The sequence below is a fragment of the Eulemur rufifrons genome, chromosome 1, assembly GCF_041146395.1.
Source record: "Eulemur rufifrons isolate Redbay chromosome 1, OSU_ERuf_1, whole genome shotgun sequence".
Lineage (NCBI taxonomy): Eukaryota > Metazoa > Chordata > Mammalia > Primates > Lemuridae > Eulemur > Eulemur rufifrons.
This window is the reverse complement of record NC_090983.1, coordinates 15,205,400-15,224,963: the sequence shown is the minus strand read 5'-3', so window position 1 is coordinate 15,224,963 and position 19,564 is coordinate 15,205,400. Positions and strand designations below refer to the sequence as shown.

Below are 19,564 nucleotides of genomic sequence, written 5' to 3'. Positions count from 1 at the left end.
TTCAAAATGGTGACTAGAACTACCTTAAATACTCTGTGGATTGAGAAAGAAGCCACCCAGGTTTCAGAGAGCAGTGAAGTGGCTTCCGACAAAAAGGCAGGAATTACAGTGAGTCATGGCTTGCCTGCCACCTCTAATGTGTTCCTTCATACATCATTAGTAAGTAAGCATAGCTGACCGGGAGCTCTCCGTCCCTGTCCTCTTCAAGCTGTTGGGGTTGCGGATGAGTTTGTCCAACATGTTGACAATCTGCCCAAATTTAGGCCTGTCGCTTCTCTCCTTCTGCCAGCAGTCTAGCATCAGCTGGTGGAGTGCGATGGGGCAGTCCATTGGAGGGGGTAGCCGGTAGCCTTCCTCAATGGCTTTAATCACCTGTGGAAGACAACAGGATGATCCGTTAAGCTGCCAGGAAAGCTGCTGTTCGAGGTTAACCCTCCCGACTGGCATGTTTCTTGCACATTAAGCTGCCAGCAAGCTTGAGCGTGGGAACAGCTCCAACTCCTTCACAGAAGCCAAAGCTGGACCTGAGTATCGCTGGCAACAGGAGAGGGAAGCCAGCTGTTGCTATGAGGTGTTCTCAAATGGCAAGCAATGCCAACCTGAAACTCAAAAGTGAAGATGCATCACTGTTGAAAGTGTTAGAGCCCAACTAGATCAACCACGTGGTATCAGAGCTTTGGCCATGGCCCTCAGAGATCACATGGCCCTGCCTCTGTCCCCTCCATCGTGCTATTCAGCACCAGAACACCTGAACACTCTTAGTGAAAGAGACTCTGACCTAGTGCTAAAGACTTCCCTTAAGAAGCCATCAATGGTTGTCTCCAAAATGGAATTCCCTTTGCATCCTTTTAAGCCTGTGTCCCCTTGCTCAGACAGCTAATGGGATCCACACCACAGCCCACTTCCAGATGATTCTTAGCCATTTTTCCTTTTGGAAGACTCTACCCTCAGACATCAATTCTGTGTCTCTTTCTTGGTCTCTGCAGGCTTTCAAATGACCCTGCTAAAGGTTTAGTAAGTAGATTTAAAAAAAAAAAAAAGTGCTAGCAAAAAACAACAAAAAAATCCCTTATTGTAGGGCATCTAATATATTAATGGAGACCCTTACCCATATCTAAGGCAAGACACCATAATGGTAGATGCTAATTGTCTTATTGTCCAAGACTATCAAAGTGGTGTCATTGCCTAATAAGACATAAATAAATTGTTCATAGATTTCTCTACTAATTCTAATTTTTCTAATCTGTCTTCAAAAGCATTATATTATATTTTATTGGCTTTTCTCTAAACTCCCCCTTTTTTGGGCTGTAAATTCTAGTAATGTAACATGGTATGACATGCCAAATTTAAAGAGGAGAATTACGTCATACTTTCTTGGTTACTTATAAGCTTTTTTTATGGGTATCCTCGGAGATTCTGGAGGTGATTTTATTTGTTTGGGGTTTTAAAAAGTTTTATTTGTTTTAAATGAGTCCATTTTGGTTTTTTCTTTCTCCCAAAATGACAGTTGCTAGAGAAGCAACCAGTGGTTACAGCCATCCCAGTGACCACACTGGACTCACCCTGCGGTGGGCCTATTGACTGCTTGGTCATTGGCCTTCAACAGAAAATAGTCAACTCAGTTGGTCCAGTTTCCCTGGATTAGTAGGACTGTGGTCTTTTAAACCAGTGCACTGCTTCAGTTTCACAAATCATCTTGTGATTTATGAAGCCCTCTGATCCTTTCCTCTCATGTATTTTGCCAGTGTCTTGTTGTATCAGTATTATCTATTTCTCCTTCTAAGGTAGACTTCTCTATGCTGTCTTACTGAACCTTATTCTATTTATTTCCAGCAATTACACTAGGTCAGTTTGATCCTGTGGCTTTCTTTACCTTTTCAGGTGCATGATGTTGACTCCGGACTTGATGAAAACATTTTCCGTTGGATCCATGAGAACACAAGCAACACTGGGCTGATGCCAGGGTGGCACAATTGCTGCTACCCCTCAGACTGACTAATACTCTTTCATAAGCTCCCTATCTGCTGCCAGCTTAGAAGACGACTCAGGGGTTAACAAAGCATATTTTCTCAGTTTACTGCTGAATATTTTTGGGGGGCAGAGGATGAAAACAAACAAAAAACTTGCTAAATCTGACATATTTTCAACAGTTACTTTCACTCCATTTACCATATGCCAAAAATGAATTCTACTCATGAAAGTAATTCTCCCCATACGTTTCCTATTGATTCCTGTTCTACACGGAATCCAACACAGAGACAAATGATAGCTCAATATTATTTGTGATCAAGAAATAGCTTCAGATGCTTTCTCATCGATAAAGCGAGACGACTGAAAGTTTAAAACAACAAAATTGGTTTATATATATGGACATTGTAAAAATTACACGTCTGAAAATATTTAGGGTGAGAAAACTTACACCTTTAGATACTCTGCTCTTAGGAACATTTGGCTACGACTCTCAACTGAAGTAAAGGAGAGCTTAAGTACCAAATAATTACAGTAAATAAGTAAATACGTGCACCACTTGCTCATTTAGGTTATTGGTCCCTCTGAGAATCTCTAACCTGAATCCAAATGTTGCTACAAGAAGCTACTTGAAGGTGTCTGCGTAGCATAATCACATTAGACAATAGATTACACACCATTCACCTCTGCCATCTTATTCCAGCCTGTAATTATCTATTACTTGTGTTAGCTGCTGTCTTTTTCCCCATCTGCTGTGCATCTTCCTTTATAATTTACAGATAATACATTGTCAACACAATTATTCCCTTTAATCTGGTGAAAAGGGATTTCTTTTTGCCACACTAGACATGGAGTACATTAGTTTTTCTATTGTCCTTCACATTCTTTTATTGGTAAGGCAAACTGCATCCTATTTCTTAAGTATACCTGGTTCTTCCTTGAACTGTCAAGGCTTTGCAAATTCCTGTTGTTTCAGGAGGACAAGGCAGATGGTTAGGTAACAGAGAGAATTTTTGAAAAGAAGACTTTCCAATATATAATTCTAATTGATAAACTGAATACCTTGTGTTTGTCAAAACTCTCTGATAATGTTTTGGTTCACACATAAGAAAATTAGAAAAGTTCAAAAGTATAGGTGCCCATTTAATTTGGATATGATTTCCAATCCTTCCAGAACTAACTAAAACTTTTCCAAAATTAGCTGAAATGTGTTCTAGGAAGACCTCTTAATCTAGAGAGCTTTCTTTGGTTTTGTTTTGTTTTGTTCTTTCTCACTGGAGATGTTTGTAATTAAATTCTATTACTCTGGAATCTTATTAGTGTCATTATTGAATGCTTTTCTGAAATTGCAGGCATCATGGATACGTCCTTACGATGTAGTCCAGATGGTACATTTAAAGGGATGTGCATAATTTACAAAGGGTCATTTAGTGAAGCTTTATTTTAGAGTTCTCAAGGGGCAAGCTCTAATTACAACTATGCCAGCTTTAAAATATTCACTAGTTTTCTTTCAAGAAACTTTTCATGTCAATTTTATCACATGTGAACTTTTTTTCTTCATATTTTTGCATTTTGTTAAAATACAAAGTTTAATTTTCAGTATGACTTTGAAAGTGCACCAAGTAAAAATACTATTCCGTATTGTTTATCTACCAATCAATGCATCTATGTCCCATACTATGTACCATATTGGCCATCTAATTTTGGTCCTTGAAATCTATAGTCATTGTTGGTTACAACGTTGAACTAGACTACTAGACATAGTACTAAGAACCTTGAATTCAATGTGTCATTTCAAACCCAACTCTCACTCCATCATACAATGATACAGAACTTCCTGAGTCTCAATGTAAATGAATATATTTCTGAATATAGAGACTTACATCTTGATTGGACATATCCCAATAGGGTCTCTCTCCATACGACATCACTTCCCACATAACGATTCCATAGCTCCATACATCACTTGCTGATGTGAATTTACGATAGGCAATTGCTTCTGGCGCAGTCCACCGGATAGGAATCTTGCCACCCTGTGAACATTTGAGTCATAAGTTATTCCCTAAGTACATCTCTGCTGTGCCATTTTAGATTCTGAATGTAGTTACTGCTTGCCAAGCAGGACAACAGTATTTGTGAGATAGCTCTCAAAACAATAATAAGAGATTTGTTTATTTTAACTAAAGTCTTCTAGGTTGAGGCAGTTCTCCTCATATGTTTTCTTTAGTCATAGGGAAGTGAATAAGTAATATGTCCAATTATTTTTTAAAAGCCTACCTATTATCTGAGCTCTGCTAAGGCAATATTGTAGAAGAGGGAATCTCAGGGTTTATAAAGTGCATATATTTTACATGGCATATCAATGGACATGTAGCTGACATTCTTATTGGATTCTCTCACCAAGTAGTACAAAGGAAGGCAATGCTTACTACTGCTTCAGAAATAAAGAATGAAGGAATTTAAATATAAAAATTTCTATCCATCATCCTGTCTACCTACTCTTATATAGCATAAGAAACATGCCCAGTACAGCTAGAATTATGCTAAATAGGCCCTTAAAGGTAGTCAAATAATATCAGATACTAGAGCTATTACTGATTTTAATGGAGTAAGGGCAGGATTTTAGTTGTTATTTAATTTTTAAAAACCTGAAAAAATGATATAGTACTTGAACACTAGCCAGGGAAAATTTAACATGCACTTTTTTTTTGGCCTCAAATGTCTTTTGTTTGTCTATACTTGTGTGCAAGGTATTGTTAATCAAATTTCAAATTTCCTAGGGTTCCATCTGGGGAAATTAATTCAACTCAAATTCAGACCCTTGAGCTGTCCAAACGGTCATCATTTAAAAGTTTTCTTTGCTTTATTAGGTAGGGCTAGTACACACGATAATAAATTGTACTGGAAATTGCTTTGATACACTGTACTATACTCTGAAAACCCAATGCATTACATCCATACTTGTTATAAACACAAGGACACTTGTGCTGCCTTCTGCCTTTGAAAAATATTTGGCTAAGGTTTTATCTATGTAAATGTATGATTCTAGAAGGTTCCTTTACCTTTCCTCTCTCTAACATCTGGGAAAAAATAAAAGATCTTCAACATTCACAAAGATATATTCTTTTCTAAGTGAATGGACTTGGAACTTAAAAGAGGATATGTATAAGAATCAAAATTAGAGCCAAAGAAATTGAATACTACCCAAAAACCTCCACACCAACCAATCAAAACAAAACCCCTCAATGCTTGGGATTGCAGATGCAAAATGGTGAGTGTTAATGGGGGAAAATGGCTGGTAACTGTCTGCTTCATGTTGGTTTTAACAGTGTCAGCCTTAATGGCCAATAACTTTTTTATGATTCTGTGTTTACTCCATTAGTATTTTATATTCAGATTGTCAAGCTAAGATAGCATAGCCATTAGCTGTATGTTGAAAACTGTTAACTGTGCCTAATCCCTGCTTATCTACCCGAGTAAAATGAAGGCCATTAGGTACTGGAAAACCTTGCATAGTGCACATGTTTTATAAACCCTGCATATGCATTCTCAGATTTGGTAGCCAACCAACTAGAAACACTGCTATGTCTTATTTAGAATAAGGAGTTTTTAAAGAATAGAAAAGAGCCAAACAGAAAATCTAAAACAGAAAGGAAGGAAGGAAGGCAAGCTTAAGTATATATATAAAAAAAATACATTAAGTGAAACTACCTTCTGATTTTCTCAATAATTGATCATCTGTTGTGTAAATTACCCTTGATACTTGCTTCTCATTTAGCTTGTTCTTTTTTTTTTTTTTTAAGACATCCTCTTATTGTTCATTAGCACTTTGCCCAAAAAAATGTAGAAGGGAAGATAATTCCTTTTGCCTCTAGTTTGTGGCTTTATAATATGGTCACACATGTAGAGTCAGCTTCAAAATCCCTCTTTTTTGGAAACAGGATTTAAACAGGGGATGTGGGAATAGGAAGAGGCTCCAAAGGATGAGGAAAATTAAACATTTTAAAAAATCAGAAAGGGGCTTCAACATCAAGGTGAGAAGAAAGGAACAGTTTCATCAGCATGAAACCCAGAGGTCACAAAGCCTCCTTACCCTGGTAGTATAAGCTGCTTCCGGATCGTCCTCGAGCACTCGGGACATGCCAAAATCAGACACTTTGCAGACCAAGTTGCTATTAACCAGGATGTTCCGTGCAGCCAGATCACGATGCACATAGCTCATATCAGATAAATACTTCATTCCGGACCCAATGCCACGAAGCATGCCCACCAGCTGAATGACTGTGAATCTGCCATCATTCTTCTGCAGAGGAAAGGGGTAAGGAACAGTCCTATTAGTGTTAGGCCAAATTAATTATCACCAAGCATTTATTACTTGAATCTTTTTTGATATCTGTATCCGGTAGGCAATGAAACTCAACACTATTTCCGGGCCTTTCTGACCAAAGTCACTAATTCACTAGCACAGTGTCCTCTCGAAGCTGGATTTGCTTCCTGTGATAGATGGAAAGAATCCAACTGTAATGAATCTATAGCTCAAACAGCTCCACGATTCAAGAATAAATCAAATACTACCCTCATTGAACATGGATTATTTAATAGCCTTAAAAATCACATAATTCTCCATTTCTCCTCTTTCTTCCTTCACCCCATTAAAAAGGTCTATGAATACCTCCAAACAGAATGGATACAAGGAATCTGCTACAGTTTTCTAAACACCAACATTCTTGGGTTTAATATAAAGTAGACACGTACCCTGAGGAATGCATCCAAGGAGCCATTCTCCATGTACTCTGTTATGATCATTACTGGTTTACCTAGAGTTTTCAGAAAGAAAAACACAAACCCTTGATGAGCACTGCAGTTAATGAGATAAAAATGGGCTGCGCACAATTTTACTGCCAAGACACCTGTCTTGTGCGATCTAATTTAATTAAAACAAGCCAGGCTTATGCCTCAGCTGTGGGGAGCTAGGAATGAAATATTAAAAGGAGGAGTAGGTTTAAGTCCCATCTGGAAGGTTAACCCTTTGGGTGGCTTGTTGACAAGGTCTTTAACTAAAGGGGCCTCTGGTATCCAGGGAGCACATGAATGGATAATTGCTCTTTCAAGCAAAGGGGAAAACGATAAATGGGAAGGCCTGTTTAAACAAGAAAAAATCTTTAGGATAATTAATTTATTTTGTCCCCAGAAGAGCCACTTGTGCTATGCTAAAAGACGGCAATGGACAGAGAAACTTTTTTCTTTATTTAGAGAAACCAAAGTAGCAGGGAGCAGTAGCTGTGCTGGATATTTCATTACTTAGACCCATCTTAAAGGCCAAGCATGCACAACATAAACTGAAAAACTTCTTTCCCCGTGTGTTGCTCGGGTCAGGGCTGTATCTTTTCTCTTCTCCTTCCCTACATATGAATAAATTTATTCTATTTGTTTCCTTAAACTACCCACTTCAAACAACAAACAAAAAACCAAAACCATCAGAGAAAAGGTCCAGTGAATTATTTCATCTAAGACAGCAATTTAAATTCAGTACTAGAACAATCTTTCCCCCCTCCCTTTTTTTAGCAAAGAAATGAAAATGATTTTAAGGTCTAGGAGGAGTAGGGTAGAAACAATATTTTCATTTCACTTTAGTTCTCTTTCTGAGGACCTTAGGAAATAGAGTGATTCTTCAGTTTCTTAATCATTGGCAATGAACTCAAAGTCTGAAATTCTTACTTTCTAAAGGGTATTGTTGAGGGATGGAGGTGGTAATCCTGAATTTTTCTACTAAGGAAAAGGTAAAATAGTAAAGAGTCTGTAAAAGATTCCCTTGGAAGAAAATAAAATGTCTGTTTGATACATCAAAAATATTCACACTTTTGTTGCCACACTTGTTTGGTCTGAGACATGCAGTCAGGGAAAATAGGCTGAGATATTTCACTGCTAAAAAGAACCCATAATTATTCTAAACTAATACATTTTCCAATCAGAGACCCTGTCAGCTTGTAATTTCTGGAGTACAGAAAGGGGAAATGTCTTCACTTTCAAGGCAACAATTTTGAAGAGCAGAAGTTTTTAATTTTAATGAAGTCCAATTTATCAATTTGTTCTTTGATTGTGTTTTTGATGTTGCGTCTTAGAAATCTTTTGGAGGCAAACATTTTGGACTAGAAAACAATACCATGGAGATTTTATTTTCCAGTGAGGAATGAAAGCTGGCAGACAAAGTAGGAATCTTGGTGCAGACCAAAGGATTGATAAAACCACTTCCAGTACTTCCCCTTGGCCGGACAGGGTGATCCCTGGACATCTCTGGAGCTTCCATTCGTAGAAATAGGAAGCGCTTAGTTCTCAGATTCATTTGCCCTCTACATCTTCGACCACAGTCTTCTGACAGAACAAATACATCTAAATATGTTTTAATCAACCTGCCTCCATCAAAAGATCCTTTGTCAACTAATGAGAAAGGGCAGCCTCTCTTGGTCGTCCATTAACACCTACTTCCATTTCACCAGATTCCTCCGGAGCAGTGGAGAAGAGAGCAGAGGATCTAAAAGAGTGGGGTAGGGGGGAGGATTTATGGTCCTCCTGTCAATTTTGAAAAGTTACTCAAGTAACTGCTGGTAATGAATTCACACTCTTCCATTCTACCCTTTCACCCTCGCACCTCCCTAGTCCCACTCTTGGCACCATCTTCCCAATTTGTCTGCATTCCTTTCTTCTGTTTATTAAAAGTATCCATTTGTCAGAATCTTTTATGAGCTCTACAAGAGGAGTATGGATGAATGTCTCCATAAGCAGAGGGGCTTGTAAAATGGGCCTGGGCCGGGCCTGTGGGCAGAGGGGGCTCCTTCCCTGCAACAGGCAGGGATGCGGTGGGGAGGGATGGGGAGGAGGAGGGGATCTGCTCGGGTGGAAATGTTAAATCATTTTAATTCAGTGACAACTGCATTATGCAAATGCATCCAATCGTTTATAACTGTTACAGCTGTAATAGCTACGGGTTTTAGAGGCGCGGTGGGACTTTAATACAAAGATCCCCTGTTTCTTCTCTCTTCTGCAGAGGTGCTATGAAAATCACTGTCTGCGGCAGGAAAAACACCCTAAGCTGAACAGAGCCTCCTTTTTAGAAAATGGACCTGCAGAAGTGTTTAAAGGGAATGTTATCTTTTAATTAAAGTAGTGAAGGGCTCTGGGCAGCTCTGAAGGCCACAGGCAACAGAAAAATATCCTGTCTGTAAAACTAATCTTGAAAAGCAAATAGAGCTATTCTATGCTAATTATAGCCTTCACCTTAGGCAGAAAATCATACGTCCTTAACACCAAGGTGCTTTTTTTTTGAAAGATTCTAAAGATGGGGAAAGATGTACTTCTTAAGACATAATAACATCAGTGAACACTTAAGAGGTTTTTGTTTTTTTAATTTGCTATTATGCTAACCACTCTAAATATTCCATTTCATTCCAAAATAACCTTATAAGATGTTTTTAATCTCCATTTTACAGATGAGAAAACTGAACCAGAAAGGTTGAGCAACTAGTTAAGGTCACGTGCTTTAGTCTTACAGCAGTTGAGACAGTAGGCAGGTCTTTGATTCCTAGGCCAAGGGTCCTCAAAGTGTGACCTTTGGGCTTGTGGCATTGGCTTGCCTGTGGTGAGCCCTTTAGAAATGCCACCTCAAGGGCCCCACCCCACCTGCTGAATCAAACCTCTGGGAATAGGGCCCAGAAAACTGTCCTAACAAAGTTTTCCCGAAGATTCTTATGTGTGTTTAAGTTTGGTGACCTCTAAACTAAATTTTCACTTGCTTGTTAGGAACCTCCTCATTTCTTCTTCCTAAAGATTTTGTACCTTGGGTCCTACTGGCCCTCTACTTAGACCTAATGTCTTCATTTTCCTCTTCAACCTATCCTCCCCTGACTGCTTCACCCACTAGAGCAGCCATATTGGAGCCAGGCTGCATGTGTTGATTAAAGATGCTTTGCACAGACGCCTCAGATCAAATAGGAGAGGCCTTGGCCTTCCAGGAGACACAGCCCCAGGCTTACACGATCCCTGACTCACAGTAACTGTAGCAGGGACTATGGCTTCTGGAACATAGCCACCTCACACAGTGACTGCTCCAGCTGCACTGTCCGTGTGGCACTTTATAGGTTGGTCTTAGCCAGCTTTACAGAGGTATTCAGGGTTTGCTTCGCAAAATGCATCTGTTGAGCTGTGTCGTATTTTAACTGAAGCATGGTTCACAGGCCCAGCGAATGCTAATGGACTAAAAAAAGGAAAGTTCAACCAGGTGTTACTGTAAATAGGTGCTGAACTGCAACAGCCATAAATCAGGCAGAGCAGACAAGCAAATCCCCCAAAATAATCAAGATTCCCAAGATTCACTCCCTGCATCTGGAATTGAAGCTTCCAGTGCAAGGTGTGGCGAGGTTTTGTTGTGCTTTATATGAAAAGTACTTAAAATTTATTTTGCCTACCATCTGCTTGTGCCTATCCTGTGACAACCAGTTTGGCCTAGCAAAGAGTTGAAAGATGGCACGGCATACCAAAAATCTGCAATATTAATTTCTCTAAAATCTCACACAAGCTGCCTTGGAGATAGGGTATCAGCTGAAACCATAGACCACTTAGAGCTGACTACAAGATTAATGACTTGTCCTGCACTGATTTCCTCCTATTAGCAATCAGTGGGTCTGTTCCATCTGTCATTTCCCTGGAAAGAAAATGTGTGTTTAATTTCCCAGTAACTTCTAAGTTGGCTTTGTAAAGAGAGTGACCCCCGTACATTTTGTGACAACGCCTTCCAGGTGAATGATGTTTGGGTGGTCAAACTGTCCCATGATGCTGGCTTCACTCAGGAAGTCTCTCCTCTGTTTGTCTGTATAACCAGCCTTCAGAGTCTTGATGGCCACACAGATCTCTCTCTTGCCAGGCACTTTGAGACGCCCACTGCATACTTCACCAAATTCACCTTTGGAAGAGAAAAGAAATCTACAATGGACCAGAAACACATTCAAGATGAAAGAGTAATAGCTAACATTTGTTGAGTGCTTGGTACATGTCAGGCTCTGTGTTAGTGCTTTCCATAGATTATTTAATTTAGTCCTTCCCACAACCCCGAGGTAGGTGCTGACATCAGCTCCATTTTATCAGAGACAACTAAGGCTTAATGAAGAAACCTGCCTGAAGTCTTATAGTTACTAAGACATAGAGTGAAAATTTTGAATGCAATCAGTCCAACTTCAGATTGCACATGCTTATTCATTAAGTTTTTTCCTAAGAATAAAAATCACATTTTCCCCCAGAGTCCTTTATAGCATACTGCATTTTATACTTCAAATAAGGGAATTTCATGTACACAGATACTTACATATATACATATATAACACTCATACACATATATATTTAAATAATTCACATGCATATATATTTAACATCTACCAAGAAAATAGACTCATTCACATACAATCGGATACTTACCAACTCCTATAACTTTTTCAATCTTAATGCAGGATGCGTCGATTTCTTTGGCAAATTCTCGAACTGCTTGGTTGGGATCTTCATATGTAAAGGGATCCACGTAAGTTCTAACACCTAAGTGATAAAGATGTGATAGGTTGGCTGAACACTTCTCAGGAACCACTACTAAACATAAGTCATCTGGGTCTAAAAATACTTAACACCAGAAAAGTTGGGTTAGCTGCACAGTCTTGACATAGGAAAATGGTAAATTCTCACTCTGGTTTTCATTAGTGGTAAACAAAGAGTTGTTAGCTACTTAGGAGGCTGAAGCTCTACTGACTTCCTGGAATGTCTTCACACTTCAAGGACAAGATTTTAAAAACAACCCATCCCATGGAGGAAAAGACAATGTCTCTGTAAGGAAATCTGGAATGTGTCAGCTGAATACTACTGTCCCAAGCAGTTGCTCATAGCTCCTTTGTCCTTGCACTAAGTCTTACCTACCACTTTCAGCTACTCTTCCTGATGGAAGATAATAGAAACTTTTTTTTTTCCAATTGGCCCTGTCTACATGGTGTCACATTTTGTCCAATATCTGGACCAATTAAATATGTGACTGGATTAACAAACTGTGATTAAAACAAGGTTATTATAGACAAGAGGGATAATATCAGCTAGTTGATTTGGGAATATGGACTCTGGATTGGACCTCCACCTCTATTCTGTTTTGGAAACAAGGCGTTATAAGCAAAGATACCGAAGTTCGCCTGGAAGCTTCAGTGGAGATAACTGTTGAAACCTAATTGTGAATAGTTTGTCCACTAGGAGTGTAATTCAGACATACCTCATACTCACTTGCAAACTACATTCAGAATGTGAGTTCAGAGGCAGCCCAGTGACAGACATTCGGGCCAAGAGGAAGAAGAGATTATGGGAGTTTTCTCCTAAATTTGCACCTCTCCCTTCTAGAGCTCCTGAGGCATTGGGACACGGAGAGAATGTAGGACACCAATTGGCCCAGTCCCTCTAATAACCCAAGCCTGTCAGGCTTGTCTTCATCTCAGCATCTGCCATTAGGAGTAACCTACGTAAATCAGCATTTTCTTGCTACTTATTTTTAATATGTCGTTTTTGCTTTTAAACACATATACCACGTGAAAATTTTTAAAAACATGTTTTAAGAATAGAAACAAACAAGGTGAACAAATGGAAGGTTGTCAGACATTCCATAGCCCCCATCAATTTCTATGCTCTAGCCCAGAAAATCTTCCTCAAGGTAGTTCTGATTACTCCCAGTCTCTGTCTTCCTTCCACTTCCCTGCACTAGTGTGAGTGACTAGCAGCATGTGTCTATTTAAATGCAAATAAGTTAAAATTAAATTTAATTTAAAAATCACTTTCTCATTCACGTTAGCACATGTGGTTATTGGCTAACATATTGGACGGTGAAGATCTAGGAACTTCATCTCTGAAAGTTCTATTGGATGGTGCTCCTGGTCAGTTGTCAGCACTGTCCAATTAAAAGTCTTCTACCTTGCTTTAAGCATTTGAGAGCCACTTTCAATTTATTCTTTGAACCCATTTGGAACATCAAAGTAACTAGAATCCACTAAAAAATTATTGACAGTCAAAATATTCTACACCACATATAGCTGTTCTTTGGGAAGTAGTAATTACTCTTCAATTCTTATTCTTTACCTCTCCACACATTTTTAGCTTCTATGAGAAGAATTACCTGTTAAATCTTGCAATCCAGCTATGAGAATAAGCCAACTAGACCAAGGCTTTTTCAGGGCCAAGGATACAATCATGAAAAAGAAGAATCTAAAGGAATTTCTCCAGTCACCCCCGATCTTTAATCTCATTTGAAATAATCCTGAATCACCTATTTCACTTTGATATTCTTGAAGTACATTATTTGAATAAGGAATATGTAATATAATATTCATAGCCACATTAATGTTATTTCCACCTTTCTAAACTAGAAAATATGAGATCTACTCGAAAAATAAAAATTTTAATCGAATTATTTGTACCTTGATTCAAATGTTTCTCTTCATCCGCTTCTTGTTTTGCTTTACTGTATTTACTCCGTCTGTTAAAAAATTTTTTTAAAAAGGAAAATTATTTTCGTCCAGTACAAAAGCTGTAACACAAGCCATGGGACAAAGTTCTTTGCTACCATAATGTAAGTCAGGCAGATCTGCTATGCACATTTCACAGATGAGAAACTGAAACTTACAAGAAGTGAAATATTAATAACAAGGTAAATAATTTGTCACCTGGGTGGTGAGTCATGGTTTCAGGCCCAAGCAGTCATAGTCTAGAGTTTCTGCTCTTGACCACAATTTTAAACTGAGGTGTCTTACAATAGATAAAGCAAATATTTTTATAATTATAATTTCAAATTCCCAGAGGAAATTTATCTTATTGAAAGATAAGTTTATTGGCTAGTTTATACACACACACACACACACACACACACATACACACATACTTAATGAAAATAAGTTCCCATGCATAATTCTGCATAAGTCAAATGGCAATAATGTTCAGTATGTGATGGGTAAGAGTAAGTCCTATTGCTATAACTCTGATAGCCACTACCACAAAACTCATTATCATAACACATGATATTCTTGAAACAATAGTTTTCTGGTTACTGTTTTTAACTGCTGCACACAAATTCCTAAATTATTAATAAAAATTTAGAAAGTAAATATTTGCTTTGTACTGGATTACATTCCTTAGGATTTTGTAAAAAACTAGTAAGAGTAAAAATGAGAAAATTTTGTTTGCTTTATCTAATTCTTTTTCAATAAAATAGCATATGAGCTCAAAGTTGGCATTCTGCTCCTATGTCTTGTTGGAGTGATATTTGGCTCTGTTATAAAGCTTTGGGAATTAGAAATCTTTAGTACATATAAATCTGGAATCAGGGATACATACACACACACGTCTATCACTTATATAAACGGGAAAATCAACTCAAGCCTTGGGAATTAAAGATCTTGAATATATATAATTCTTTTTTTTATTTTTTTCATTTTTGCAAAATATTATACACTCTTATATATAATTCTTGAATCAGCAGAATATATATTACTTAAAGGGATTGGAGAATCAACTCAGTTGATATTACAGCTGTCTAAGTTTAAGCAGTTGAGACCAAATTAGTGAATAAAATGTATACATTTATGTTTCTGTGAAAAATGTAAAATGTACAATCATCTTGTGTTTTCTTAGAGCTTCAAAGACAAATTAAGCCAAAGCTCTTACAGAAGAGGAAACTGAGGCTCTGAAGTGAGAAAAGATTCCCCCAAGGCCACAGAGTATCTTGGCAGTGTGGTCAGAATCTGACACTGTAACTCCTGAACTTTGAACAGGCAGAAAGGCCACAGGACCAGGTAAGAGAGAAAACAACAGAGAACCCACAGGAGCCAGGCAGTGCCACCAGCGAGGCAGCCCAACTAGGGTCACGTGTTCAAAGCTTCCCTCCCACATTCCTCTCCTAATTGTCAGCAGTGTAGGAACCAGGCAATCAGACCCTCAGAGCCCACAGATGTTTCTCTGTGTGGATAATTCCCTTGCAAGTAATAATACCTTGCACTTTTACACTGCATTTAACTTTTCAAAGTGCTCTCATCAAATATATTATCTCCTCCCTGAACTGTTTGCAAAGCAGGAACCAGCTTAGCAAAACAAGAGACCCCAGTTAATACAGTTAACTGTGAAGTGCATATTTCAGTCCCAAATCATAGCTTGCATTTTCCTTTGCATTTCATTTTTTAAAGGGCCTTCAAAGGGTCTATTATTTAATTGCATCTTCACAATAACCCTACGAAAACAATCAGGTGGACAGACACACTCAGTTTCATTGTACAGATGGGGACGTAGAGCCAGAGGGGCAGGTGATTCATACATGTGCCGTCTTAGCAAGTACAGGATTTTGTGAGCCTTAATCCAGCCCACAACTTCACAGTGATTCTCACAGTGTAGATTAGTTACACAAGGATACCCAACAAGAGTTAATTATAAGTATTTTACATTTTATATCAGTAAATCCACTTAAATTGAATTCAACTGCTCTTAAACTCCATTGCTTCATCAAAGAAATTAAACAGGTTTAAATACCCTGAAACGAAACAACTTTCTATAAAACACAGAATCCTCTGCGATCCTCTCCCCACCACCCCTCTTCTCTCTCCTCTTTTAAAGGAAATGTAAGAGTGTTAGGTCAGAGACTGCAAAAATAACATTTTATGTCAAGAAGATGCCATTGCTGGGTCCCCAGGGTGTGATAGGGTCCTGCCAGCCTGAGAGATTGTGTCTTATCAGAGCTCCTAAAAGCATTATCTAAAATTACAAGCATATCTTTTAAACCACTTAAGATCTAGAATACTGATTGAAATTTTTCTCTTTAAAGAAGGAAAAAAAAATGCATAGCACCAGAGAGTTTTGGTACCAACTTTAAATTGTCAGTTAGTCAAAAACGTGGCACATGCCATAGAAACACGTGGCCTGAAGCTGCCCAGGAGTGTGGTTATCTGTTTGACATCAAGCACATTCATTCAATATGTGCAAAGCCAGAGGAAATACAAAATGGCAGGGTCATTAATTACAAGGCTGACATGCCCATCCCTGCCTCGAACTTCTAAACACAGAAGGAGGAATTAAATTAGTGGCGAAGGGGTATTTTTAAAGACTCTTCTTTACTTGGAGTGTTATTTGGAGAAGACCCTACAAGAGTTCAGGGAATGCTAAAAAAGAAACACAAAGATTACTGTTCAAAGGCTAATTATAGCCTAGTTGCTTTTTAATAATACCTTGAAAACAAAAGTGCCTATGTCCCTCTCTACATTTGCCACCTGATGGTCCTTTTTCCTTGGCTCAGGGTAGGACAATGTAGCTCATTATTGTCCCAAGAAAGAAAGCCCATTGACGCTCACTATTGGGTCAGCCCGCCCAGAGGAAACCGCACAGCCTGAAGAAGTGCTAACTCCAAAGTAACATGGAAGGCTGATCACCTGAATGGCAGAAGGAAATCTTTGTTGAAGATTTTCTAATTACAGAGACGTGGACAAGCTGATTAGAAAGGGGAAGAAGGAGGAGTGGTTTTTTAGCAAATGCTCCAGAAGGAAACATGGAACCCTTCAACTGCAGGAGTTATAGAAAAAGGCAGGTGAAACTGAAAGAGTGTGAACTGAGCCCTCCCCAGGCCCAAGACCGTGGTAATAAAGGTATTAACCCACATTGTTGGGGAACAGCAGGAGCCCACCCAACCCACGGGTCCTTGCTGGCACCTTGACTATTCAATAAAACAAACAGAATAGAGATGAGGGAGCGTGGCAGGGGGCAGCATAAACCCTGCTTTTATTAAAGTACTAACTTCCCTGATTAAGTGGACAGATTTGATTGATGTGGTTCACTGTTCTGAAGCTAATTAGTAAAAGGTAAGTAATTATTCAGCTGCAGTGCATATTAAAGAAGATAAAGCAATGTAATGACTAGCATGGCTCCAGGAGGACCCTTCCCAGTGTTGAAATGGCATCACCCATGAAGATTCATAGAAGCCATCTTTCTTCTTCCCCTTCCTTAAGCTGTCATTGTTCCTGCACCAAATGATGTCTAAATGTTCTTCGCGAGCAACATTTTGAAGTGGTTGGAATTGAACCATACAATTGCATGCAAGTTGTTTAGAAATGTTCCCGAGGTACCATCTGCCCCCTAATTGTGTGAATTTACATGACTTCATCAGAGTCGATTTAGGCTAACATTTAAGTGCATTCATTCTTATGTGATCATAATATTCCATGGAAGAAAATTAGAACACCAGGGAAGATAGATACAGGCTGAGCAATAACTGTTACAGCATTATGTGAACGCTTAGCTCCAAAGCAGAAAATCTTAACTTTCAATAAGATAAAACAAACTTGCAAACTCTATGTATTGTGCATTAGACTTGCATATTAATTCAACAAATCTTACCAACATCACTAAGAAACTCTTGAAATTTTGGTTCGGTAGAACTGCCAATGTCAGCTTTTTATGTAGGTCGATTTTTTCAGTTAAGAAGATGTTAAAATAATATATGTATGCCAGTATTCACAGTTAGGAGAGCTGGACTCCTGTCCTGATCAGCCAACTAACGAGCTGTGAGATCTCAGTTTATTTCATTGTTTAACCTCTTCAGGCCTCCAGTACATAATAGTAAATTTTGCCATAGACTCTTCATTGTTTTTCTTAAAATCAATTCACTTCTTTTCTTTATTCAGATAAAGGGGGGTACTTTATAACATTAACATATAAAAACCAGTATCACTAGTAATCATTAGAAACAGAATAAAAGCAGCCTATGATGCCCTGTTATCAGTTAATTAATACTTTCTCCTGACCACCAAATTTTCCATTAAGAATTAGGGACTGTTATTGTATTCTAGTCCTCAAGACTGTTTCTCATCTTTGAACAAGAAAATACAATTTGGGGGAAACACACTAGCTTAAAACAATCTGAATTAATACTAGTTCGGGATGGTTTTGAAGGTAACCTGATGAAATCATTATAAAAGGGGAGGGGATGTCAGAGAAATTTAACACAGATTTAATCATTAGTACTGAAGGTTATGACCTTATAATTGCATTTTCTGATGTCATTGTTAACAGTCCCTTTAAACATCACTTTAAAAAGCAATAAAGAAAGTGGTTACACGGTGGAGATCACAAATATATAAATATCTGGTTTCCGTAGTGTAGTGGCTATCATGTTCGCCTCACAAATATATAAATATGTAAAATAAAGAAATGGTGCCTTGCTGCTAAAAGAATGTGTACATGTGGTTTGGGATGAAATTTCTAGGGACAGCATCACATAGGATCAAGAAGTGTTGCAGTTTAAAACAACCTGGATAGCAGGTACAATTGTGTGTTCTGGGAAGCTGACAGAATTTTGAAATTGTAACTTGAGTGATTAGGAACACAGATCAAAGATGCCTCTGAAAATTATAAATTAATTTGCTTAACATAATGTGGATGGAAAAAACATACAATATGTCTAAAATCAAGGTACTTTGTATAATATCTAATTTTAAGCATATAAATAAAGTTTATAAATTTAGTAGTTTGATTCTTTCACTGAGATCCCCAAATGCTTACATGTTCGAGTTGGCCAACAAAAAATAGTGGATCTTCTCACTAAAAAATTGGAGATTATTCTGGCTTGCGGTAAGGCTGAGGCTTCTCGGTATAAATGAAATATGTACAATGAAATAAACGGAATGATTGCTATTAAAAAAACTAGCAAGATACCAACAGTGAGCCGGAGGCTGTTTCCTCTTTCTTAAATGAGAAATTAGCACCAAACAGATTTTCTCTTTGAGGTCATCCAAAGGACTGAAACTTTTCTCACTCTGTGAGTCCCTGCCCAAAGACTTCTTTAAAAATCTCACATGCTACCAGCAGTGTGGGATTCAGTTCAAGTGGACCCCTATGAGGGATCTATCTTTAGCATCCTTTCTGGCATCAAAATTTTGTGGCTCTGAGAAGCAAGCAGCAGCCCCACCAGCAAAGGACATGACTCCAGTTTTACAGGTTAGGGGGTTTAATCTGTTGCTGTCTCATACCGCTGGCCGAAGTCTGGCAAGATTATTTCAAGGGTACCATTTACTGCCTTTCATTTGTACTAAAAGCCTGGGCCAGGCTTTAGTCTGCACCACCTGTCTCCTCTCTGTTCACCTGTTCTTGTCCCATTTAAACATTTGTAGTCCCAGATAACAGGGCAGACAACCTGCGTGAGGAGAAGAATTGGCTGAGTGTGCATGAGCCACTGCAAGCCTGTCAGCTACCTGGCTCCGGGCGGCCTTTCCCATGACAGCTTTATGGCCGACACTAAAGAAGAATCAATATAAGGGCAAGGGGTTGACATTTCATTTTCTAAAAAGTGATCCATTGAGGACCAATCACCAAGCACTGTTTATCAGCCTTGGGAAGTGACATTTTTTTTTTAATGGGGGAGAGGGACAGGAATCATCGCTGGGTAACTCGGCAGGCTCAATTCTCTCAGGTGGGGACTCATAATTGGAAATCCGATGCATCCTGCTATCAATCCTGCCTTATATAATAAAGTGATCAATAAAAGCAGAGAGGAAATTAA

General features: G+C 38.5%; 1 protein-coding gene across 1 annotated transcript in view; it reads right to left on the bottom strand.

Moving 5' to 3' along the window:
• EPHA4 (EPH receptor A4) overlaps nucleotides 1–19,564 on the bottom strand; it is a 138,696-nt gene that overhangs the window by 8,207 nt on the left and 110,925 nt on the right. Inside the window, exons 9-15 of the mRNA XM_069466889.1 lie at nucleotides 13,452–13,510; nucleotides 11,434–11,547; nucleotides 10,739–10,924; nucleotides 6,724–6,785; nucleotides 6,062–6,271; nucleotides 3,852–4,001; nucleotides 179–372 (exon numbers count right to left, since the gene is read on the bottom strand). Coding sequence (XP_069322990.1) covers nucleotides 179–372; nucleotides 3,852–4,001; nucleotides 6,062–6,271; nucleotides 6,724–6,785; nucleotides 10,739–10,924; nucleotides 11,434–11,547; nucleotides 13,452–13,510 — 975 coding nt within the window. The remainder of the gene's footprint in view (nucleotides 1–178; nucleotides 373–3,851; nucleotides 4,002–6,061; nucleotides 6,272–6,723; nucleotides 6,786–10,738; nucleotides 10,925–11,433; nucleotides 11,548–13,451; nucleotides 13,511–19,564) is intronic.